We start from the raw sequence: 26,863 nt of genomic DNA on the forward strand, positions 1-26,863 counted from the left end.
CAAACAGCAAGATCATACAGATGAATCTCTTTTATAGGCCAATGGTTCAGGTAAGGTTCCCTCTGCTAAAGTATTTTGTTTAAAAGGATACTGCCACCTTTAAAAGGGTGGTTCACCTTTAAGTTAACTTTGAATATGTTTTCTAAGCATCTTTTCAATTGGTCTTTTATAATTTCTTAATTGTTTGCCTTTTTCTTCTGACTCTTTCCACCTTTCAAATGGAAGTCGCTGACCCCATCTAAAAACAAATGTTCTGTATGGCTACAAATGTATTGTTATTGCTACTTTTTATTACTCATGATGCAGCAGAGAGCAGAGGGGACCCCGAACCATAGAATCAATTTTACAGGTTTCGGCACTAAAGTGGTAAAAATTTTTTCAAAATGAATCAGTTAATAGTGCTGCTCCAGCAGAATTCTGCACTGAAATCCATTTCTCAAAAGAGCAAACAGATTTTTTTATATTCAATTTTGAAATCTGACATGGGGCTAGACATTTTGTCAATTTCCCAGCTACCCCTGGTCATGTGACTTGTGCCTGCACTTTAGGAGAGAAATGCTTTCTGGCAGGCTGCTGTTTTTCCTTCTCAATGTAACTGAATGTGTCTCAGTGAGACATGGGTTTTTACTATTGAGTGTTGTTCTTAGATCTACCAGGCAGCTGTTATCTTGTGTTAGGGAGCCGTTATCTGGTTACCTTCCCATTGTTCTTTTGTTTGGCTGCTGGGGGGGGGAAGGGAGGGGGTGATATCACTCCAACTTGCAGTGCAGCAGCAAAGAGTGATTGAAGTTTATCAGAGCATAAGTCACATGACTTGGGGCAGCTGGGAAATTGACAATATGTCTAGCCCCATGTCAGATTTCAAAATTGAATATAAAAAAATCTGTTTGCTCTTTTGAGAGATGGATTTCAGTGCAGAATTCTGCTGGAGCAGCATTATTAACTGATTAATTTTGATTTTTTTTTTTCCCATGACAGTGTCCCTTTAAGGACAGCTTCAAGGATGCTGTCCACGAAGCTGTCCTTAAAATGTTTTAATTCTACCTGTAAACTTGGAAAAATATTGGAATAGGAAATTGAAAGAAGAAAAACTGAGTCAATTTTGGGAAAGAAAATTTGTGGTTCTGTATTTTTTCTTTTTTTAAAATGATATCCTTCCCTCCCTTCAGGCCGCCCTGTTACATATCAGTAGTAGTACCCCAGCATTGCCATCCCGCTGGCGATTTACATTCTAGCCAGCGGGAAGGCAGTTCGGGGAGATTAGTCACCCAAAGAAGAGGTGATTTGTCGCCGGGCAACTAAATCTCCCCAAATCTCCACGTGTGTCTCTGCCCTTAATTGCCTCAACAAAACCTGAAAATGTTTTGCTGGCCCCTTGGTATCAAATATCATCTAAGATACTAGTTTGTGCTCTTTAGTGTAAATCTACAGAACAGTAAGTATACACTATTGCACATACAAGTTGTGTTCAGCACAATGCTGCTTGGATTATGAGAATGTTGCACCTAGTTATGGTTATAGGCAGGACCGATGAGAGCTCAGCTCAAATGTATGATGCAGAGATGAGCAAAAATGTCGTGATTAGGGAAAAAAAAATAATTATTTCAATGGGATGTGTTGCTGTAATCCATATAATATGTAAGGGCCACAGGTTCCACATCGAATAGCCAAGTGTCAGATTTGTTATTATTTTAAATTGCCCTGAATATGAAACATGATACAGCTATTGCCTGAAAAATATGGATGGGCACATCTGTAGACAACCAAATAAACTTTGTGCTATACATATTCATTAACTATAAAATAAATTGATCCGTGACAATTCACAGTGTGTTCCCAAGTAATTTACAAACACACTTAAAATAGGCTGTAATATTCTAATTTACAATTGGTCTTTATTTTCTATGTTAGTGGTTTTTGGATTATTCAACTATTCTTTCAGCAGCTTTCCAGTTAGGCATTTCAACTGTGATTTAGTTGCTAGGGACCCATTTAAACTAGCAACCAGACAGTGGTTTTAATGACAGATACAGTAAGTAGAAAAGATAAGTACTACAGAGTTACGTCAACAGTAAAAATGGAGCCTTGCAGACCAGCAGCTGTTTGGTTGCTTGGGCCAGTGACCCCTGTTATTCAAATAGTGTTTTAAATGGGAAGCTGCAAAAATCATTCAAAAACTATATAAAATGAAGACCAATTAAAAATGATGCTAAGTACAGACCATTCTATAACATATTAAGGGGCCTATTTATCATACTGTGTAAATAGTAGAGTAAAACATTGCTGGCGATGTTGTCCAGAGCTAGAAAAATAAAGCAAAGATCTGATATGAGCAACATCACCGGTAATGTTTCACTCCTCACAGCATGACAAATAAATCCCTAAATTGTAGCTTAAATCCTTTAGCAGATAAAGCAATGACAGATGCAAAGCTTGCTCCAAGTCTAGTAACCCATAGCAACCAATCCACAGGAAGTATAAACTGGTCTGCTGCTTGAAAACATAGATTATTATATTACCTAGTTTGCTTAAGAGAATCTACATCACATGGTTCATTTTTCGGTGAAAAATCTATTTCCTTTTTATAACAGCTCCAACTTATTTTTTAAAAGATGCAATACAAGGAATGTGGCAATATTTTAACTTGATAAAAGGGAAGTTTATATATTAATACAATAATAACAATTCAACAAATTTAACATATACACATACTGTAGATAAATTAAAATATTTTAAAATAAAATATCCCTTTCCCTTATATTAGCACATGCCCCAAAAAGAACTTGTACACAGATAGCTCCATTCTAAACTCAAGTTGTCTCCAATGCTGATTATCCGACATAGTAGAGGATGTATCACTGGAAACCTAAATTGTGCAGGGTTTTTGACATGATTACTGCATATACTTCTAAAAATGTTCAATGTTACAGTTGTCAAACACAACACTAGTAAAGATATAGTCATGTCTGGTGAGGGCTGGAGTGTCCAAAAAAATATGGCCAAATATACGTTTGGGATGTTCCCCGCTGATTTACACATTCTATTTTTTTATATCATTTTAAGTTTATCTCATAACAAAGTTACAGAGATAAGCAAATACTTCTGCTTTGATTAACTCGGCCATTATTAAGAATATTTAGGACATGATATAGGTGTTCCCTTCAAAAAAATCTAATTTACATTCAGACTTGATTTCCAGATGAAGAAGAAATAGGAATTCTGTACAAATCTTTCCCTAACTGACCCTCAACCAGAGCTCCCCAGCCATTGCTACAGACCCCTTTTGGGAACTGCTGTCCTAGAGCATTATAATTAGATGCCTTCTTATTGGCATGGCACAGGAGCAGTACCTTAATGGTCTGATCTAGGATATGGTAAGGTGTTTGGCATCTATTTTGTCTTTGTTTATAGCTATTTTTCGCCAGATGTGAATGTCTATAAGTGCAAAAATAAAAATAAAACTTGTAATCACTGCAGGTGGCATTGGTGTCCACCCACCCTCTAGGGGGTAATATTTTCAAGATTTCAGTGTTAGCACAATTAAGCTGGCTATACATGCCCAGATATGCTCGGGCGGTTTGGACATATTGATTCATTCAACTGCTGATGCAACATGTCAGAGTTTATGGTGCAACAATAGATGAAGAAACCAAATAAAGAGTCATAGCTCCTCTCTTGTTCAGCTAACCAAATGGAACAGCCATGCATGTGAATGACCACTTGTATAATAGCTGCCCATTCAGCCAGAGGGCTAATCGATATAGGGCCAGATTCAATTCAGTGAGAAAAAAGTGGTTTAATATGTGAAAAGTAATGGACAAGATTCAACTCGAGGAGAAAGAACTTTTCTCCAAAATCAGTTCCATTTTTTTTCCCATATACTTTTTAGAGTTTTCACGTGATAAACCGTGAGATGTTTTTCTGACCTGAATTGCATCACAAATTGAATCTCGTCCATGACTTTTTACGTGATTAACTTTTTTCTCACTTTAATTTAAGCTGGCCTATTGTATGGTCCCATTTAAAAATCTCCAAGGCATGATGCTACGTGCAGAAAGCAAAGTAAGTTGCACATATGGCAAAATGGTAATTTTCAAATGAATGAATTTAAACAGAAAACTGTGCTATAAGTTTAGTGCACTTTTGAATATTGCTCTGAAAACCTGTTGCAAACTTCAAAATATTAACCGTTTTCATTAATTTACTTAAGTTTCATTTATATACATATATCTATAAAAATGCAGTGTTTTACTATTTAAAATAAAAAAAGTATTTTGCAATAACTAGAAACTGAGAACACATTTCCTTTACACGCCTCTAATTCTAATGCTCTTCTCTTCCTCAGGCTGTTTAAATTATTAAAGTAATAGCGAGGTACAAGGGTTTTGTAGTTCTCTGGAGTCTATGCAATGTCCATAAAAGTCCAGGTATTGTATAAGAGCATGAAAATCCAACGTTCCTACACTTTGAATCTGAGAAATGAAACTTTGTTCATATCTAAAGGAAGGACTTTGTAAACAGCATGGTGATTAATCATGGAGGCTGGGCACGGGTGAACATCTCCGCTTGACAGGATAAAAATCTGTTAAGGCAAAATCAGAAGAATAGATTAAATATTAATAAAAGGTATTAAGTGTAATAATGGGTGCTAAGCATACTTGCAACAAGGAAAACCTATCTTAAACCTAGCCAGCTTAAATGAGTTTAACATATCTAGAAAACCAATAAGCATAAAACATTTACTAGCATTAAAAAGAAAACTAAATTGTTGCTATTTGTGAAAATTGTTTGTTTTTTATTATATTAACATATGAGATTAAAAGCTCCACAAGAGCAAATACTACTGTGAATGATGAATCATTTCTGTAAAAGTGCTTTTTAAACATGTCAGTACTTTACAGGATAAAAACAATATTAGCCACATTTCATAGGCAAAGTAAAAATATACAAAATAAATACAATTTTTAGTAACTTTTTATAATCTATACAATAGATCTATTTTGGAGAAACCCCGCAGGTCTGAACGATTAGGTGTTCATTTATTTAAACCCTATGACTGGGGTTTGGTGCCCAAGTCATGCAAAAACTAGTTGATGGAAGTGTGTAGCACATACATAGAAGTGAGTGTATATACTTTAGTATTGTAATAATTACACCGCACACCCGGAATTTTACTCACTTTCTCTGCTATAGTGGTGCTGGTTATCCGTTGACCCGAAGGCACAGCAATTCCACAATCATGGATCCGCACACACTAGTTTTTCTGCAGTGGGGAAACAAGTGTGTGCGGATCCATGATTGTGGAATTGCTGTATATACTTTAGGGCATACTCTCATTATTCTCACTCATTATTAATAACCTCATTGTTTTCCAGAACTGTTACAATTACCTGTGATCAGCTTTTGTTTTCGTTTGCCTGAATCGCTGCTTTCACAATTCTGGAACGCTTTAGAGGATGGGCTAATGTTACATCTCTCTGTGGCTACATCTTGGCACTGGTTTTCTTTTTGACTTTCCTGAGAGCTGCCATTCAAGGTGTTGTTTTCTACCTTTACCCAATCATATTGCCCTTCAAGGGGTGTTTCAGTGGCAAAGTCAAAGTTCCATTTAGCTTTTGCTTCCTCGTTGGATTTCTGCATAAATTCATCAAAGTCTGCTCTTAGCTGTTCATGGTCTACGGGGCCAAAAAGCATTCTGCAAGACTTTTCCTTATTCCCAGATGCTTGCTTGGGGATGGCTAAGGCAGACTGCATTTTCTCTGAAGGGGCAGAAAAAAAACAATAGTTGAATTATTATAAATCCAGTAAATATTGTTCCCTAACATGGCAGCAGCTGCTGCTTAAAGAGACACAGGGGATTATGCCCAAACAGCACATGGGAAAGTATTAGTTTGCTTCTACAGACTCCGGGTCAGTCGGTTTGATGTGGCTTGTCAATAGAGTTTTATGGACCTGTCTGTCCAAAGGCTCTATAGACTTCTGTATATGGAAATGTCAATTTGTGGCAAACCCTTTAGTTTTTTAATAACTGTACATTGTACCACATGAAAAAGTTAGTGAGAGGATTACACCTGGCATTATTCAGGAATAAAATACAGGGGTTCCTTTCCATACTGTGCCTACACCCTGTTCTGGGCATGTGAAACCAGAGGGAGTTTTAAAAAATCACCATGCCCTGCCATTATTCACAGCCTCATTGTTTTCCAGAACTGTTACAATTACCTGTGATCAGCTTTTGTTTTCGTTTGCCTGAATCGCTGCTTTCACAATTCTGGAACACTTTAGAGGATGGGATAATGTTACATTTCTCTGTGGCTACATCTTGGCACTGGTTTTCTTTTTGACTTTCTGGAGAGCTGCCATTCAAGGTGTTGTTTTCTACCTTTACCCAATCATATTGCCCTTCGAGGGGTGTTTCAGTGGCAAAGTCAAAGTTCCATTTAGCTTTTGCTTCCTCGTCGGATTTCTGCATAAGTTCATTAAAGTCCGCTCTCAGTTGTTCATGGTCCATGGGGCCAAAAAGCATTCTGCAAGCCTTTTCCTTATTCCCAGATGCTTGCTTGAGGATGGCAAAGGCTGAATGCATTTTCTATGAAGGGGCAGAAAAAATAAAATTGTTAAAATATTATAAATTCAGTAAATATTGTTCCCTATCAGAGCGGCTGCTGCTTAAAGAGACACAGGGGATTATGCCCAAACAGCATATGGGAAAGTAGTAGTTTGCTTCTACAGACTCCGGGTCAGTCGGTTAGATGTGGCTTGCTAATAGAGTTGTATGGCCCCTGTCTGTCCAAAGGCTCCATAGACTTGTGTATGGAAATGTCAATTTGTGGCAAACCCTTTAGTTTTTTAATAACTGTACATTTTACCACATGAAAAAGCCAATGAGAGGATTACACCTGCCATTATTCAGGAATAAAATACAGGGTTTCCTTTCCATACTGTGCCCACACCCTGTTCTGGGCATGTGAAACCAGAGGGAGTGTAAAACAAACACCATGCCCTGCCAGCTTAATGCCCATAATGATGCACATGTTTTAAAAATAATCTTAAAGAGATCTAGAAGAAGATACTTTGCATTGTTGATATAATATGACAAACTACAATCGCTTCTCACCTTTTTTCATTTAGCCCCATGTGTAAATGAGGCACTGAAACTGAAAAGAACTAGGGTCACTTTAAACTACTGTATAGCCAAAATGGAATAATAGTGTAATTGAATGCCACTACTCCATAAATGCTATATTGAATAAAGCCTCCAGGTGCAGGTCTGCCAACACACATAAATGTAAACATAGGGAGTCATTTATTATTTCTTCTGGCACGGAGAGTTTTATATAACATAAGAAGAACAATATATGACTATCATTCTGGTGGAGAACAATCAATTAGGCAATAATAGGCAGTTAGGCAATAATACATAACAGTCTGCATAAGTTTTGACCCAGGGAGAACATATTCTAAACTTAAGCAATGTTCTGTCTGGATAGACACACACGCAGCCATCTGTGCACTGGCAGTGTTTGTTTATGTAATACACCCTCCCTGGTTCAAAAGGGAAAAAAAAATTCCGTGCCTTTAACTTCGGCAGCTGAGAAACTCTTGTTCCTGCTTCTGCTCGGAGTAGAGAAAAAGAAAACAGACATGTTAAAAATAGTCTTGTTTGCTTGTATCATGTTACTACTGTTCCCACCCAGCACAGCGGCACACTGACATCATTCCAGTATGAGTCAGGCAAGTTCCAGCTTGCACAAACACGCACCTTGCCCTCACTAACCCAGCCTTGCATGTCTGTACATGTCATACGCCGAACCCCCCCGCACGCCAAATACTCACTGCAGCAGGACAACAAAGGAAATTCAGAAACCATCAGGAATTCTTTCATCCATATCGATTGAAAAAATACTATAAAGCAGGAGCAGGAATGGTCAAACTGCAGCTCTCAGAGTTTGGGGTTAAACTGCATATTTTATAATCCCTTAATGGATAAATACAGTAAATTGTAGAGATTGAACTTTTATTATATAGAAAAAGAGCTAAAAAAAGCTAAAAACCCATCTTTGATCATTTTGCATTATTATGGTTGTCAGTTATGCCCCTGTTGGTTTCCGTGATTTCTGCTTTGGTCGAGACTATTGAGGGGGAGTATATAAATGTGGAGCCTACTGTATCACCTCCAGACACAAAGATGCTTACAAAAGTAATTAAAGCTACTTGTGAGCAGACAACAAAGGAAGGTAGCAACTGCCAAGAAGCTTTGACATTTAGCTTGTCAGCGGGTCTCAATCCAAAGCTCTAACAAGCTCCTTTTAATGTTTGCTAGGCTCTGAAAAATAATCTTTTATGCTCTGAAAAATAATCTTTTATGTACACTTTTTTTTGCTCACACAGAAGACAACGAAAACAAGTGTTGAATTATTGGTGTGCTCCACAACATGTAGGGTGCACTGGTAGAATCAGGGCACAGATTTCAGTTTTAAGAAGGCCAGGTAAATACATCAAAGAGATCAAACAACCCTCACAACAAGCACATACACAGGACTGACATGTAAAGGACATGTTAACCTTAAAAGGTTTATATGTTTTATTTATATGTAAAGTTTGCATCTATTCATCAATCACCTATTAATAGACTATGTTATACAAGAAATGTTTTCATTCTATACCCATGCATACAGCCATGCATGGCATTTGGCCCCTGTTTATCTCCCTGTGTAAGAGTATTCCATACAGCTTATCTATTACCTGCTGTGTAAACATGAGCATGTTTGCCCTATTGAACTTGAAAGGCTGTCCCCGTGGCTACACAGCAGCTTATTTAAATACATAATAATAGTATTTCTAGAAAGCCAGGCAAAGGGATGGGCCTATGACATCTGAGGGCAGGTTTAGTGATGTCAGGGGTTGGGCTGGTGACATCAGGGGGTGGGCCAGTGCCATTAAGGCTATGATGTCACACTGCCCTGTGCCCTGCTCTTTATTCATCAGCTAATTTCATGGGGGTTTGCACCCAACATATTTTTTTATAGAATTTAAAGACAAACGATGAATGCGCCACAGCCCTCAATATATCTGCATTACAGTGTACTTTACAACAGCTCATCAAAACCATTTAGTAATATCCTTTAATAAATGGGACATATAGATTCCATACCAATGTTTCTTCATTCTAATATTGCTAAACTATGTCCCCTTTAAGCACATATTTGTGCATACCTCTGGAAAATCTGAGAAATCTGAAAAATCTGGATATTTAAAACCACAGCCCATTTCAACCATACATGCTCTCATTTGTTCTAAACTCCACTATCCTTGGCCTTGTGTTTTTTCAGGACTCCATTAAGGACTGTCTTGGCTAAATAGCCACAGTCAGGAGACATAAATGCCATAATTATATGCAGAACTGCACGAGCCTAAAGGTTTGGCATCTCTGTAACTATAACAATCCAGGCCTTCAACGTTGTCGCAGGAGCTCACCCTCTTGGACTTTCTTAGGACTGTCAGTGACACCCACACGCTCGGTGTGATTTGAGAAGCTGAGCTTAAGGGTCGTCACAAATTATCAAGCATAAAAGGTTCACCTGTCACAGAAGCTGATGCTACAGGGCTGATTATTGTACTGGTTTATGAGCTGCCATGTAATGTGAATCTGAATTAATTACTAATCAACCTTGTATTGTGACACATATTATATATATATATTCAGTATGTTGTGCATCAGTCCCTAAGCTCAGGTAAGTGTCAGAAGCACAAAACATGTGCAGTGAATCAGCAGAAAAGAAAATGGGAGATACTGGGGCATCTTCAGAGGCACATATCTTCTCTGCTAAAGGGCTTTGGTTGTCTTGGCCTGGTACAGAACACCAAAACATAATTTCCATAATTTCTACCCAACTATGGTCCAGATTCAATTGAGAAAGAAACGGTTTATCATGTGAAAACTCATGGACAAAATTAAATTAATTCAATTCAGAAAACGTATCTCACCGTTTATCTAGTGAAAACTCTATTAAAGTCTGTGGGAATAAACTGGAACTGAATTTGGAGAAAAGTTTTTCCTTGAATATAGTCCATAAGTTTTCACGTGATAAACCATGAGATAACTTTCTCTGATGGAGTAAATTTGTTAGAACTTTAGAATATTTACAGCCATTCATAACATACTAAAAGTTCACTTAAAGGGTAACTATTCCTCTAACATACACCACAACAAAATAAGTTTGCCAACTCTGCTTCAAATAATTTTTCACATACTTGCACCCCAAAAATCTAATGACTTTGGAGGACATGGACTACCACAAAGAGTGTGAGTGGAAAGAATGGATGAGGAAATTTTATATGTTCCTATACAGTGGTAAGCAAGTACACTATAGGAACCCAATCCTTACATATACAGTAAAACTGTGCCATCTAACTTTTGCATAAGCTGATGATAGCATTAGCTTTGTGACAATCCTGTTTTATCAGTGAGGAATTTCAGTGCTACTGTATGAGGGGCTGCTGATATTCACACAAAAGAAGTAGAACCACAAACAAAAATAGTTTTCATGCAACAAAAAAAGGGACTATTTGTATTTCAAAAAAATTACAAAATGAAATTCCTTAGAAATGGCATACAATCATTTCTTTTACGTGCACATCATGCTGTGTGAAGCAGACTTGAACAGCCTGTATCAATTATTAGACTGCCAGCAAAAAGCTACACAACTAAGCGTTATTTAGTCACAATTTTTTGCTATGCTCTATTTTTACATTTTAAAAATGGACCTTTAGTTGAGTTTAACCTCTGAATAAGTAGCTGAAAAGAGGAAGTTGTGGGAGAGGCCAAAATGTTTATAAAAGAGTTCAGTGAGTAATAGTGTCTAATTTTGTAATATTAATTAGGTATAAGGTTACAAACGCTTATTTAGAGAGGAATCTTGCAACAAATTCCACAGGGACTGAGGAAACCTGCAGTTTAATAAATTGCTCATTTGTAGAAAAGGGAAAGCATAAATAGTAACAAAATATGTACTGATTTTTGTACAAGACATGGGGGCAAATTCACTAAGCGCCGAACGCTAGCGTTAATTCGCTAGCGTTTGGCATTTTCGTTACTGCGCAAATTCACTAACGAACGCTGGCGTAGTTTCGCTAGTGTTACTTCACACCCTTACGCCTGGCGAATTTTCGCTAGCGACGTAACTACGCAAATTCACTAACTTGCGCAGTGTACTGAACGCTACCTTTTACGCTAGACTTCCTTCGCCACCTCAGACCTGGCGAAGCGCAATAGAGTAGATAGGGATTGTTTAAAAAAAAGTCAAAATTTTTTCAAAGTCCCAAAAAACGCTGGCGTGTTTTCTACATTATGGGTGATAGGCTGAAAAAGATCGAAAAATTTTTTGGGGCTCCCCTCCTTCCCCCCTACATTTCCTGACTCATGGCAACTTACCTAGACAGTGGGCACATGTGTAGGGCAAAATAAAAATTGTATTTGCTGATTTGAAGGTTTTCTAGGCATTTGTAGTGCTGATACGTATTCCTCCATTGAAATTTGAATTTGGCGCCGTATGCAAATTAGCCTTCGCTAGCGTAACTTCGCTTTACATACCGAATCAACGCTAGCGCAACTTCGCAACCTTACGCTACCCCTGAGCGAAACTACGCCTGGCGAAGTGCGGCGAAGTTGCGACTGGCGAAACTACGAATGTTAGTGAATTTGCCCCTCGGTGTGAAGCATTGCTTAAGAATACATTTCTTCCAATTTTATTTTGGCTTTACAGTTAGAGCTGATAAAACACTGCATTTTGTAGCAAACCAGCCGAGTTTGAGTTTCCACACGTTTTCATTCCCCCTAGACACATATTGATATACAATGGCCAAATGGAAAGCCCCAACATAGCTTATCCCTTCTCACATAGGGGCAGATTTACTCGAGGGCGAAAATTTCGCAGCCATCGCTACACTTCGCCAAGCGAAAATTCGCTCTGACAACGCTAATTCACTGGAATGCAGAGTTTCGTGGTGGGCGGCCGAACGCTGGCGACGTTCGCTGCGCTATTGGTCATTTCTGCTTGGCGCAAATTCCCTATAGGCCTTGCACTCAGATTAATTTTCATACGGCGGGAAATTTAAAGTTGAATGGACGTATATGTTGCAGCAAATACATTACATTACACAAGTCCAGGGAACCTTAATAAAGAAAATAGAGTTGTTATAATGCCCTACACATGAGCCCACTGTATAGTTAATGTTTCATATGTTAGAAAATGTATGGGGTAACCCAGTTACCCAAAAAAAAAATTAAGGACTTTTGCAGGCTCTTGATGTAAGTAACAGAAGATTGAGGAAGATCTATGCACTCCAGTGCACTTCGACTGGTCTGAGTTGGCGAAGGCAAGTCTGGCGAAAGAGGTAACGTTCAGTAAAATCCGTATTTTAGTGAATTTGCGCAGTTACACCCATTCGCCAGAGCGAAAAATCGGCTGGCAATAAGAGTGCGAATGACTGCTAACGTCTGTCTTTCATTAGCGAAAGTGACGCCTGCACCCGTTAGTAAATTGGCCCTACGGGCAGTAACGCTAGCGAATTGACGCTAGTGTTTGCCACTTCACCCGCTAGTAAATCTGCCCTTATATGCTAAACATATACAATCATTATTAGATTATACATTCAAACCTCAATTTTATGTCCCCCGATGGTTGCCTGGATTTTATGTTTTGTTTTTTTTTACAGTCCCTTCATTTTCTAATTCGTTTCAATGGCAGCATTTCCCAAATTTTAAGAATTTTAACCCTAAAGCTTTCTCACCTTGACTGATACGCAGTGACTCCTCTGGACTTAAACACTCATGTGAGGTGATCCTTAAAACAAGTAGAAAACTGGCTCAGTCAGTCAGTGAAGTAGCAAAAATGCTCCAGAGTGAGAATCTGCAAGGGAGAACAAAATTAAAGTAAGTGAAGTATATTGGGACGGGAGGTAAAAGTGAGAGTACTGAAGTGTAGCAAATTCCAATGCCATGCTGTAACTGATAATGTATGTTTAACAACGTGGTTGTAAAAACTATTTAAACTTCATAAACAGACACACATTTCTCTTCCCACACACTGAAAGATTTTGCATTAACTGTAAGATGAAAGGGACTGACTAATAGAAATTACTCTCTCAAACATACCGCATCCCAGACCTACTTTGGGGTATTCTGTTTTGGGCAAGTTCTCAGCCTTACAGAAGAATATTTATATACTTGCTAACTGCACCTCCCTGCAGATTCTTTTCCTTGGTGCAGAGTATCAGCCCCTTTTGTAAACCATCAGCCACATTGTGGGGCATTAGGTTTCTGAATTTAGCCATAATTTAAGGTATATTCCTGCCAGCACCTCCTTTTTGGCCATAATATGGGCTATGCTAAAGGAACAAGTTACATTGTGGACATTGAGGGCCACCTCCAACCCATGGGTAACAGTCTTGCTCTAGATAAAGATTTTTATTTTTTAGCAGACTTAAGGTATGGTGATTCAAATTACAGAAAGATCCCTCATCTGAAAAACCCCAGGTGCCGAGCATTCTGGATAAAATGCCCATATACCCATATGTCTTTTGATGAAGACCTTTCTAGCCAACACATCATTTGGGCAAGAACATCATTTGGGCAAGAACCAATAAACATTTTCTGTTTATGACCTCTGCCATACTGTGCAATACTTTCCAGCTAAATATCAAATGTCATTTGTTTTACCTGATTCACTAAAATATGTATATTATGAGAAATAATTTACAAGGTAAGGATATAAGAAATTGCATAAAGGCTGTGGCCATAGCTGTTTATATGATCAAAAAACTCCTCTGTGATTTGTAATGTACTTATATTTTACAGTGCAGAGTGATTTTTTTACCTTATATGCATATGCAAGATTAACAAAGCCTTTCTTTTTAACCTTCAAGTTTCCCTTTACATAAAGACATTAAACACATAATTGTTTAACTTTTCTCTACAAGAAGACCTGCATTTCCAAAGAAAACACTCGGCCGCAAAATATTGCTTTTAATGGAATGTCCCTCTTACTAAGACATTTTAAAGAACTGAAATTGTCATGAATCAGTCTTTCAGAAAAGGGAACACACTGGAGTATATCGCTATGACATCTTATATGGCCTCATATTATAAATTACAAGAGTGTGTGTGTTTGTGTATGGAAAAGGGTCACCAAACTCGGGAGCAATGTTTGTTTAAAATGCATATCCTTAATAACATGCATAATAATAATATCATTGTATACAATATCTTAAAGGGAATTCTAGTTTTCTGTTTTGCCCACAAGATGGCAACACTTTGTAATATAAACAAAGTGAATCACTCAAAATATTAAATTTGCAAAGTTACACATGCTTATTGATCTCCTGCCAGCTGCATAAGGAAAAGCTGTGCTTGAGTTTTTGTGAATTGCCTTTATCACTTGATAACAGGCTGCAGACCCTGGCTTTAATCCCTGTGGTTATTCCTCGTGATTCTGTCATGTAATCCCCTGTAGCCTCCATATCTGATCACCTATGATAGTATTCTTAATTGATATAAAAAATAAAATATATAGGCTGTGCAAAATAAAAAATGTTTCTAATATAGTTAGTTAGCCAAAAATGTAATATATACAGGCTGGAGTGAACAGATGTCTAATAAAACAGCAGAATCCAACTTCCTGATTTTCAGCTCTATAACTCTGAGCTAGTCAGCGACTTGAAGGGGGGCCACATGGTACATTTCTTTTCAGTGAGTTTGTAATTGATCCTCAGCATTCAGCTCAGATTCAAAAGCAACAGATATGACCCATGTGGCCCACCCTCAAATCTCTGATTGGTTACTGCCTGGTAGCCAGGGTAACCAATCAGTGTAAACTAAGAGAGCTGAAAAGCCTATCTATTTACCCAGATTTTATTTTTACACTGAACAATTCCTTTAAGCTCTCCACCTCAGTTTCTGCCTAAACTAAATAGAGACTGTCTGTAGCATCTTACAGCTGCCCCTCTGGCATTTGACAGAACCCACAGATCCCAGCATTCCTTCCATCTGTTGAAGGTTGTTAAATTTTTTTAGTTTTTATAGTTCAATAGGTAAGATTTGTGGTTGTTAGCTATTTTCTAAATCAAATTCCCATGTCCTAATTATTATTGTTTGTTATTAATAGAGCATGTGAAAGATGGCTTACTATACTTACACAAAAAACTCCAATTGGTGCAATGTAATATTAAATAGAATAATTCCCCCCCCACCCCATACTTTAAGGGGCCGATTCACTAACTTCGAGTGAAGGATTCAAAGTAAAAAAACTTCGAATTTCTAAATGTTTTTTGGGCTACTTCGACCATCGAATGGGCTACTACGACCTTCGACTACAACTTCGAATCGAACTATTCGAACTAAAAATCGTTCGACCATTCGATAGTCGAAGTACTGTCTCTTTAAGAAAAAACTTTGACCCCCTAGTTCGCCATCTAAAAGCTGCCGAACTCAATGTTAGCCTATGGGGAAGGATATTCCTTCGATCGTTGGATTAAAATCCTTCGAATCATTCGATTCTAAGGATTTTATCGTTCGATCGAAGGAATAATCCTCCAATCGCACTATTTGCGCTAAAATCCTTCGACTTCGATATTCGAAGTCGAAGGATTTTAATTCCCAGTCGAATATCAAGGGTTAATTAACCCTCGATATTCGACCCTTTGTGAATCGGCCCCTAAGAGTAATGTCACAAGACTTATCATGTCTCCACTATGTGACATCAGTTACAGCTGTGCTGGATAAACCCATTGCCTACCCAAGAGCTTATAACCCAGAGGGGACAATGCGGCTCATCTGGGGTGACTTTCTGTTGTGACTTAATCACTGTGGGAACTAGTAGTTAACATTTTAAAAGATTAAGGTTTAAATATATCTTGAGCCACTGTTGCTAAATACTCTTTTTCAGCACTTTATCCTTACTTGACTTGCTCCTGGTGTGGTTTCTCTTGCTGACTCTGTCTCACCACCGCTCAGTCCCATAAATCTCTCCTGCATTTATCTTACTGTTTGACTGTAAGTAATACGGATTCCAACAGATGGTTTTTTAAACTTTCTCATGGAGAGAGATATTCTTAAAGGGTCAATGTGTTCTATTAGAAAACCGATAAATAGCCTTGGGTTAAATGAGTGCTTACTGTTTCCTCACTACAGCACTGCTTTGTGTGATTAAATATTATAAATATATATTTATTGACATCGTAACAAAGTAAACTGCCACGGGGTTTACCAGACTTGACGTAATACCTTATTAGTGAATCAGCTATCAAGTCCCATAGGGTACTTTTAGTATATAGTATGGGATCCTTTATCCGGAAACCTGTTATCCATAGAGCTCCAAATTATAAGAAAGCCATTTCCCAAAGACCTAATGAATTTTTTAAAAATGATTTCCTTTTTCTCTGTAATAATAAAACAATACTTTGTACTTTCTCCCAACCAAGATATCCTTATTTAGTAGACTAAAGGTATGGATATCCAAATTATGGAAAATTCTGGATAACAGGTCCCAGACCTGTACTAAAAAGTTTTGTATACTTTTTGTATGCTTTAATATTTACTGAAAATCTTCATTGTACTCAGCCTATTACAAATACATTTTTTTTTTATAAAAGTAGTTTCCCTCTTATAAAAGTCTTATATTTCACAAAGGAAATGTTGCATCAAGAGTGCAAAATGACGTGCAAGATGAGTGAATGCAAGCTATTTACAGCAACAGGCTGATTTGATCTTTATGGTGACCTTGGACTTCGCTGGAAGGAGTCTATAACCTAGTGTTAATTGTAGAAAAAACGGAACATCATGATAATAGATCTAAGTTATTACTCTGCTTGCTACACAAACACAGTCAGAACCAATCATGATCATTTACAGGAATAGCCCAGTTTACTGTATGCATGGTAGCATTTCCTTCTAGACCTGCTCTTCTGCATGTATGCTTGTGCTGCTCAGGCTGCTCTGCATTGGTCCCTGTCGGTATATATCACATCACATATATATATATATATATATATACTAGTTCTTGTGGACGCACACCTTCAGCCAGATCAGAACCCGGGTGCTAGTCGAGGTAGGTTAAATGTAGGTAAGCAAATAGACAGCACTCCAAGGAATATTCACCAGGGTAATATATGCGAAAGAAGTTTTATTGAATCCCCTTCCCTGATGAAAGCTCTGCAATAGAGCTGAAACGTCGGATTCAATAAAACTTCTTTCGCATATATTACCCTGGTGAATATTCCTTGGAGTGCTGTCTATTTGCTTACCTATATATATATATATATATATATATATATATATATATATATATATATATATATATATATATATATATATATATAAAATGAGTCAGACCTTTTCATGTATCAGCAGTTGTGTATGTGTGTGTACAGTATATCGGCATTAGTCTGCTCTGCGTGAATCAACATGTATGTCTATATATACAAGAGTATGTCTCGTTCATCAGTGTTAGTGTATGTGTCTCTGAGTCAGTCTGTGCAGTGTATATATAAGCCATTAAATGTCTTTTTTAGTGGTCTTAAACTAGACTTTTCCTTGAAAATAGTACACCAACTCTGACCATGTGTATTCCATTTATTTACGAGGCTTTCTTTACTACCACAATAATAAAACAGAGTAAAGATCTGCCTTAGGGTTAGGCCACACTGGGCGTTTTGGGGCGACTAATTGCCTCGTCTTTGCGATGACCAATCTCCCCAAAAACGCCTTCCCTGACTCTGCGCGGGCTAAGATGAAACATTCCAGCTTAGGAAAACGAATCGCCTCATGTGATTAGTGCCATAGACGCAAAGATCCGATCGTACAAATCATTGCACGATCAGACTTCCCCATCTCCTGACCTGCCACTAACCATTCCGATCAAATAAAGTACAAAAGAACAGATCAGCCGATGTTCTGCCCCTGACAGCAATCGTACGAAAGTTATGTCCGACAAAAGCTAGTGACAGTCTCCCTCTGAAAACATATGTATGTACGATTGGCAATACATGCAGAGATATTATCAGTAGCCGACAGAAATCTTTTAACCTGTCCGATCGACAGAGGTTGGCCTGTTTTATCAATATTTATTGAAATTGCATATTAGTTAGGTCCCCATGGGGCCCCAATGCCTTCTGGGCCCCCTGCAGATGCAGGGTCTGCTTCCTCTATAGTTACAACTCTGCATGCAGTACCTTGCATTTGAATGCATCAGACATGCATTCTGTTTTTTGGGCATTTTTGCTTTCTGTGCCAAAGTTGGACAGAGTTTATATTTATGATAGTGTGTTTGACACTTTGTCTGGATACTAATAAATCTATTCCGATTTTCAACAGAGCACACATAATTTTTTTCCCCATCTACTAAACACTGTAGCTCAAAAGCCGACTGAACCTCTAAGCCCCAAGGACTATAGAAAACAACCTATCATTGTGTCTAAATTGATGCAAGGATCTAAAGGATCCCCAATATGTGTTTGAGTAGAGAAAACCTTTGACTGAAATATGAAATGCGTAACTTCATTTTACAATCTTAAAAGAGAGAAATATGTTTTATTGCCAGGAGGAGTAGTCCCATGACTGCACCACTTCTACCTACAGCACAAAAGGAGGCAAAGAAGAACTACATATTATTGTGAAATGGGAACCTAAATATACTACTACTCATTATAAAAGAGGCATTTCATGTGCCTTTCTTAGAAGTGGGATGATTCCCAGTTTGCATGTAAAGGGCTGAGTCAGCTGCTAATGAAAGCACGAGTAGCACAGTGTCATATGAGTCTGTGCCGAGGGTAAGAGTTTAGTCACTGCTGGCAGGAGCCTCAGCCAGAGACATGCCTCAACATATCCCTTTGTCATTCACTCACGCTCTGAATCAGGGAACACCTCTGGCATACTATTAGCCCCCAATATTCCAAAAGCAGGGTGATAATAAAATATGGTGTATTATAAGTAATATTATAATATGTTTCAAAACAGACTATCAAAAAAAAAAGAAAGAGAAACAATTGAAAAAAAATTAAAAACAAAAATTATATATATATATATATATATATATATATATATATATATATATATATATATATATATATATATATAATACACAAAAGCCATGAATATTTTGTAAATTATATCCTTATATATGGTGAGTTCTGATGTCATCAGTTATAAACAGTGAGTTCTGATGTCATTTCTGTCAAATGACTCACTGAAACTTGTGTATTATAATAAATAAAGTACCCCCAGTTGCAAACTCCCCCTCGGAGTTCCATGACCTGTATAAAAACACTCGGCCTGCGGCTTCGTGTTTTTATATGTTCATGAAACTTCTCGGTAATAAAATCCTTATATTTTACAAGAGGGGGTACTTTATTCACTATATATATATATATGAAAAACTCACACTTGACTCCGACAACTATATTTCATTTTCGGAGGAAAGCTGGAAATAGGCGGGCTACTGCTATTAATTCAAAACAATGCAAAATATATCATGAAAACCTACTGAAAGTGCTTAAAAAACCATATTCAACATGCAAAAAGTAAGAAGTAAAGTAAAAAAAATGCAATGGCTGAATATCCCCTTTAAATCATGATTTAAAAAAAGATCATTGCTCAATGACCACACTACTATGCCTTCAGTCTGATGTGCAGAAATAAATTGCCTGAGATTTAAAAGATTATTTACATAATTTCAGTTCAGTAACCTGAATGGACAAGCAAATCCATTGCACTTATTCTAGCTGTAGATGCATATAACGTACCAATTGGTACGCTGAAGAAAGCTATTCTCCTGTACTTGCATATTATACATACAATACACCAGTCTGTATACACACACACTCCACATAAAATAAGTGCTTTTGTTTGAATAGTGCATGTCACACAACGGATGAAAAGACAAACCTCAGTTAACAAATAGAAATATATGTGAGTAAGGGGATAAGAATCTTTCATAGAATGGCACCTGTTGCTTGGCAAATGCGTGCAATACATGAACCATGCGTGCCAGCATTCTGTTTGTTAAAGATTTGTTACATCCATTGCAACGATTCATGTGATTTTTAAATGTAAATGTTGCCTTCATCCTCATTTTCCATTTGTCATCAGCAGGAAAATAAAAGTATTGCCTGGTCTATAGAATCTCCAACAGAGACAATGAGTAAAGCTTTAAATTGCATGTTTATCATAGTTTGCAGGATTGTTTGGTGTGTCTCTTCTAATTAGTCTGTGCACATCAGTTATCCCTTGGTTTCTGCAAGCCACAGGTTTGCCACAGCCACTCCTAATGTTCCCTTTAATACTTCCTGCAGCCAAGTGGAGCTTCCCCCACCTAAAAAATTATGGGTTATTATGAAACTTCTAAGCATCAAATTTAAATGAGAGACTTTTGAGGTTTAAAGATTTTCTAAATGGGGATAGAGACTGGTAAGGTTTCAGAGCTCTGTGCAATGGTTATGTGCGGATCAGGGAAAAATTCAGCCCACGCACCCCAACCTAACTTGAAAAAATCTTTCTACTGTAGGACCCACACCCAACTGGTACCAGCATCATCCTGTTAATGATGTGCACATCTGGTTCCAAGACAGGGAATATTTAGGAGCAGAGGAGAGTACAAGGCCAATGTGATCCGCACCCAACCCTAACCTGCAATGGTTTTCCCAAATTTCATCCCAAACCCGCCCAACCTGTGAGTAAATAAACCCAGAGGTCACACATTACTATACAAGGGAAACAGAAGAGATCATCAAGGTTTTGCGCCGTAACAGTTAAAACCTGTGATCATTTTGTGCTTTTTTTACTAGGAGTCATTTAGAAATAAAGTAAGTTCAAAGTATTAACAGATCAGTGTAAAAATGCTGTGTAAGGCTACAAATTGTTGCTATTTCTTATTACTAATCTTTCTATTCAGGCCCTCTCCTATTCATACTCCAGTCTCTTATTCAAATCAATGCATGGTTGCTGAGGTTATTTGGACCCTAGCAACCACATTGCTGAAATTGCAAATAAAGCTAAATAACTCAATAACCACAACTAATTAATAATTAAAACCAATTGCGAATTATCTCAGAGGCAATATTATGAAATAATTTAGAACATTTTAGGATAGTGTCACACTTGCTGTAAGATACATTAACTATTACTGAAAGGCAAGCAATACATACATGCTTCAGTTGTCTGGGGTGGGGTGTGTAGATCAAGTAGTGTGACAGGCTAATTGGGCAGGGAGTAGGGGATTTGGCCCACATCACAATCCCAACTCTTTTGTAGCCATTTAATAGCTCACTGTGCTCTTATTTTTCTGTCTCCACTATATAAATTACTGTGCACTTGTTATGTCTCTGATGCAAACAAGCCTTTCCTACTGAAAGAGGGAAGAGACAATATAGTACAAGAATATGTAAAAAAAGGTTCTTAAGGCACAATTCCTTTTGAATTACATGCACAAATAAGAAGCTATTTTTCTGATCGTTTCTAGTTCAACTCAGGCTATGTGCATCAAATGAATGTAAAACTTCTTAATCTATGTGCAATCAAAACATATAGATTTTTTCCCTGTGCAAATTGTTTAAGCAGTTATTATTACTCTTCAAACTGGTTTAACAAAAATAAATATGATCAGATAAAAAGCTTACGGCAGTTATAACATGCCTTTGACAGTGAAAAAATACCCAACTCATACCCTGACTCATAAAAAGCCTACAGTTGGTGTAAACAGGTCTTCTCAGAAAAACATTAAAGGGATTGTTTACCTTTAAATTATCTTTTAGGGGCAAATTTACTAAAGGGCGAAGTGACTAATGCTGGCCTAAATTCGCTATCGAAGGAGATAGACTGTAGCGCTACTTCACACTCTAACCCCAGGCGAATTTTCGCTCTGCCAAATGGACGTAACTACGCAAATTCACTAAGATGCGGATTTTACTGAACGTAACGTTACCTCTTGCGCCAGACTTGCCTTCGCCACCTCAGACCAGGTGAAGTGCAATAGAGTAGATAGGAGTTCACCTAAAAAAAATGTAAAAATTTTTTTAAGTCCCAAAAAACGCTTTTCAGTTTTTCAGGGCGATAGGCTGCAAAAGATCGTAATTTTTTTTTAGGGTATCCGGCTTCCACCCTACATTTCCTTACACATGGCACATAAACTATACACTCGGCACATGTGTAGGGCATTATAACAACTTTATTTTATTAAAGTTCTCTGGGCTTGTGTAATGTAATGTATTTGCTGCAACATATACTCCATAGAAATGTAACTTCCCGCCGTATGCAAATTAGCAAACACTAACGCAACTTCGCTTTGCATGCCAAATTAACGCTAGCAAAACTAGCTGAGTTACTTAGCTTTTTATTTAGCAGCAAAACAGTTTGAAATTTCAGCAATCTGGTTGCTAGGGTTCAAATTTTCCTAGCAACCATGCTTTGATTTGAATAAGAGACTGGAATATGAATAGGAGAGGGCCTGAATAAAAAGATGAGTAATAAAAAGTAGCAATAACAATATATTTGTAGCCTTACAGAGCATTTCTTTTTAGATGGGGTTAGTGAGCCCCATTTGAAAGCTGGAAAGAGTCAGAAGAAAAGGGCAAATAATTAAAAAACTATAAGTAAAAAAAAAAAATCACTTCCGATTCATCAATTCATTGATTTTCTTCCAATAAAATGACAGTAACAAACAGATACAAAACATGGGGCTTATTTCTACCATGCATGTACAGTGTCAACAATACAAATTCAAAAGGAATGTCACAACAAGCTCCATAAATCGATTTATGCATGAATATGATTTGCACTAATCAGCCCTATAGGCCAAACACATGGCCCTTGTATGATGCTTATGTTAATGCTTCAAATGCAATTCCACTGGGAGGGGGCTGACATTATCAAGATTTTTCTCAAATATTAAAGAGGTTGTTCACCTTCAAATTAATTAATTTTAGTATGATGTATAGAGGGATATTCTGTGACAATGTGTAATTAGTTTTCATTTTTTATTATGTTTTTTTTGCGTTATTTAGCAGCTCTCCGGTTTGCAGTTTCAGAAAACTGGTTGCTAAGGTGCAAATTACCCTAGCAACCATGCATCAGTTTGAATAATAGACTGGAATATTATTAGGAGAGGCCTGAATAGAAAGATGAGTAATAAAAAGTAGCAATAACAATACATGTTTAGCTGTATAGAGCATTGGGATCAATGAACTCCATTTGAAAGCTGGAAAGAGTCAGAAGAAGGCAAATAATTCAAAAACTATAAAAAAAAACGAAGGGCAATTGAAAAAAATTGGACATTCCATAACATATTAAAAGTTAACTTAAAGGTGAACCACCCCTTTAAGTGAAAGAAAAGAGCAAAATTCAACACCTGTTGTCCATGCAATATGACAGATCTCACCGCCAGCTGCCATGCCTCCTATTTAATAGAGGAAGATGGGGGATTCCTTAGATGCTGTAGAGCTGCAGATTATTGTGGATTATTTTGTCTATGGCCCTGCCCGGTATTAAAATACTCTGCATGAATTTATACTTCTGTGCATGCCTCCTTTCTGATCCCCAGGAAAGTACTACAGTGTTTCTAAAAACAACCTGTTCAGCCTTACATTTACACCACATATCTGAATGTGCAGCGAAGAGCAACCAAAGCACAATAATGCACCGATAGACTTATTGTTATCTAGCAGACCGAGTATCTCGTCATGCAAGAAATGTGACAGGTTCACCTAGGTGTGGGTTTACCTGATCTCAACTCGAAGGATGAACCATTATATTACGAAGGCAAACTCTGCTACCTTTTCAATATCACGTACATAGGGCTTGGATAAATATTTACCAACGTTGTTAACATATGAAAGAAAAAAAACCTTTACTGCCGACCAAGTGTGTAACATTATATACTGTATATGGCGTGCAGTCTGCAAGTAAAGGTTGTACAAAGAATCAAATGGCGTATAAAGATAAAACTTGCTGGCCATTAGGCGCATCACTGTACAAGTATTACACTTTATTTTACTTCTAACATAGTATTATTATTATTATGTATTTATATAGCGCCAACATATTGCGTAGCACTGTGTATTAGAGAAAGTATTAGGGTGTGTCAGTTTCTATAGATGTGATGTGTCTGTGATTGTTTCGATGAGCTCATGTTTGTGCTAAATGAGGCTAATAACAAGTATGACTGTCAAGGCTGCCTAAACTGCCCACTTGTGCTCCTGTCTGCAAATTGTAGCACTAGCACTCACATTCAAATTGTGGTGAGTACAAAAATGTTGTCTTCACACACCTAACATAAACATAATTATCGGTCGGTATTATAAAGAACAGGGTGCTCTATACATAATTCAGTGCTGGATCTGACCCACCAACTGTTCTGCTCACATGGATCATTCCATTTTATTTTTTTTTTCAAATTAACACAGTGCTGGATTTTTTACATTTATGGCACCTTAGGCTGATATGTACAGTGCCAGTTTGTTGACCCAGAAATTATTAATTGAACGCCCAACACATGTCGCGCTTCAGTAATAGCAGTATAACTCATAAAACAAATTATATGTATTCTTTTTACTTGCTGGGTTGGTATGCCGGCCCACTAAAGGTCTGCTACCCTCTGCCAATTTCCAGTAATCTAGAATTTCACAAAGAAAGTTACAGTATAAAAAAACTGGAGGGAAACTCATCCTGGCATCACCTTATCCTGACAGGGTTACCTAGCAGGCATTTTAATAGTAGAAATGACACTTTGTGCCATTGTTATCAAAAGGAAATAAAGATAACATAGAAAATGTGCCAGCTTGTGTCTTTGGCAGGTGGCGTAAATAGATGTTACTGGGCCCCACATCAAATTAATTTTAGGGCTCCCAAAATATCCAGAGGTTGTACTGCTTTACTAATAGATATTGAAATTGAGCATTATTAGGGCCTCATGGGGCCCCCTATACCTCCTGGGGCCCCCTGCAGCTGCAGGGTCTGCTTCCTCTGTAGTTACATCCATAATTCAAGAGTTCCAAATGAATCAAGCAAACTTCTTGCTGCCTTTGTGATTTGTAGACACTTTTGGGGAGCTTGTACAGAACAGTGGGATATGCTGAATGCCTGAGATGAGCCTTAGGGCTCTTACACACGGCCTTAGATGCAGTTAATTATTTTGAAGGGGGCTGTACTCACACAGACGCAGCATGTTGCATTTCACCTGTGTTCGGCGCATACATGTGTCTGTGTGAGTGCAGCCCCCTTCAAAATAATTGACTGTGTCTACTCCTGCGCTACCCTGTGGCTGAACAGAAGAAAGTGCAAAGCAGGGGAGCGCAGGCAAAAACGTCCGTGTGTAAGAGCCCTTAAGCTGGCCATAGACGCAAAGATTTGATTGTACCAATCTTCGATTCGTGCGATATTCGGGCCGTGTGCGGAGTGTCCCGATATTTTTCGTGCCATGGCGATCAGTCGTTCAGACGATCGGACGGGTTAGAAAATTTCTGTCATCTACCGATAATATCTCTGCATGTATTGCCGATCTGACAATATCAATGGGTGACTTTCACTTGCTTTTGTAGGACATAACTTTCGTACAATTCCTGTCAAGGGCAGAACATCGTCTGATCTGTTCTTTTACTACTTAATTTGATCGGAATGGTTAGTGGCAGGTCAGGAGATGGCACCGAACGATCGTTCATCTGATCTGTTCTTTTACTATTTTATTTGATCGGAATGGTTAGTCGCAGGTCAGGAGATGGCACCGAACGATCGTTCGTCCGATGTGAAGGAAAATCTGCACGACTATGGCCACCTTAAATCCTTCCAAGTAACTAGACTGATGATAAATCTACAAGAAATAAGTAACCGCTTGTGGCATTTCCCTGCACTGTCCAACCTGAGAACGTCATAGCTGCTGGGAGTTGAAAGTGGAGGTCACAAGGTGTTGCAGAAAACAACTTGATGTTTAGCCCAGAAATGTTGCAAATGAAGATGGAATTGTATATGACTGCACCTCAATACGCTGAAGCATTCTGATCCCAAGCTGTAGGTTACACTGATGCCTATGGAGCTGTTCAGTGCATAAGCTGGAGGAAGCTGTCTGGACTAGTCCCACAGATGGGCAGAGCAACCAATACCTCTATGTGGCCAGACACAAACACTGAAGGTTCTTTGCTCTTGGCTAAAAACGCAGTTACTACAACAACATCATCGCAACAAAACTGATGCGTTATCAATCACCCCCACCGACTTAGTTGCGAGTGTCCTGGAATTGTGGAATAGGCAGATAGTAATCTACCCTATAGGCACAGTAATAATAACTGTAATGAATAGGAGGGCGGGGGTGACACCAGGTGCCATATAATTGTCACAGTAACGTCCAAAACAAATAGGGACAACACTAAGACCCCCGCAAAACCTGAGCATCTCTCATCGCCCCATTAGCGCATCGCAGCCAATAATACAGGTGCATCCTCGCACAGACACACAGACAGACGCACAGACAGGGATCATACACTACACAAGTATATGCTGAACAACAGGCTTTAGCAACAAGTATAATAGATACACTCACTGGCAGGCAAACTATAATCTACATTCTATGCGGATTTATAGGAATAAAATAAATGCATGCGACTCCAACAACAAAAAAAGCTTTTGTACCTTCTATTACTCGCAATACCGCCACAACATTTCCCTACCTTTCATACGTCCGGCAGAGAGTAGCGCAATATCCAAGGAGAGGGTGCAACACACAGTCCGACTGAAAGTCCCGGCTAACATGCAATTCTTACTACGCGCACTCTGCTTCTTAAATCCCATATTACGTCAGGAGCTGGAGTTCCCGACATAAAGAGG

The 26,863-nt window shown here is 38.1% G+C and overlaps 1 protein-coding gene across 4 annotated transcripts; it reads right to left on the minus strand.

Annotated features, from left to right (window-relative positions):
- Window positions 1-2,637: 2,637 nt before the first annotated feature.
- cdkn1a.L (cyclin-dependent kinase inhibitor 1A L homeolog) lies at window positions 2,638-26,863 on the minus strand. 4 transcript variants are annotated; one of them, XM_041581043.1, is made up of 6 exons: window positions 26,707-26,842; window positions 21,975-22,042; window positions 12,793-12,911; window positions 6,223-6,589; window positions 5,391-5,759; window positions 2,638-4,582 (listed from the first exon to the last, which is right to left on the minus strand). In XM_041581043.1, exons 4-6 carry the CDS (start codon window positions 6,584-6,586, stop codon window positions 4,530-4,532), a joined length of 786 nt encoding a protein of 261 aa, XP_041436977.1. In that variant the 5' UTR covers window positions 6,587-6,589; window positions 12,793-12,911; window positions 21,975-22,042; window positions 26,707-26,842; the 3' UTR covers window positions 2,638-4,529.

The sequence above is a fragment of the Xenopus laevis genome, chromosome 2L (genome assembly GCF_017654675.1).
Source record: "Xenopus laevis strain J_2021 chromosome 2L, Xenopus_laevis_v10.1, whole genome shotgun sequence".
Classification (NCBI taxonomy): Eukaryota; Metazoa; Chordata; class Amphibia; order Anura; family Pipidae; genus Xenopus; species Xenopus laevis.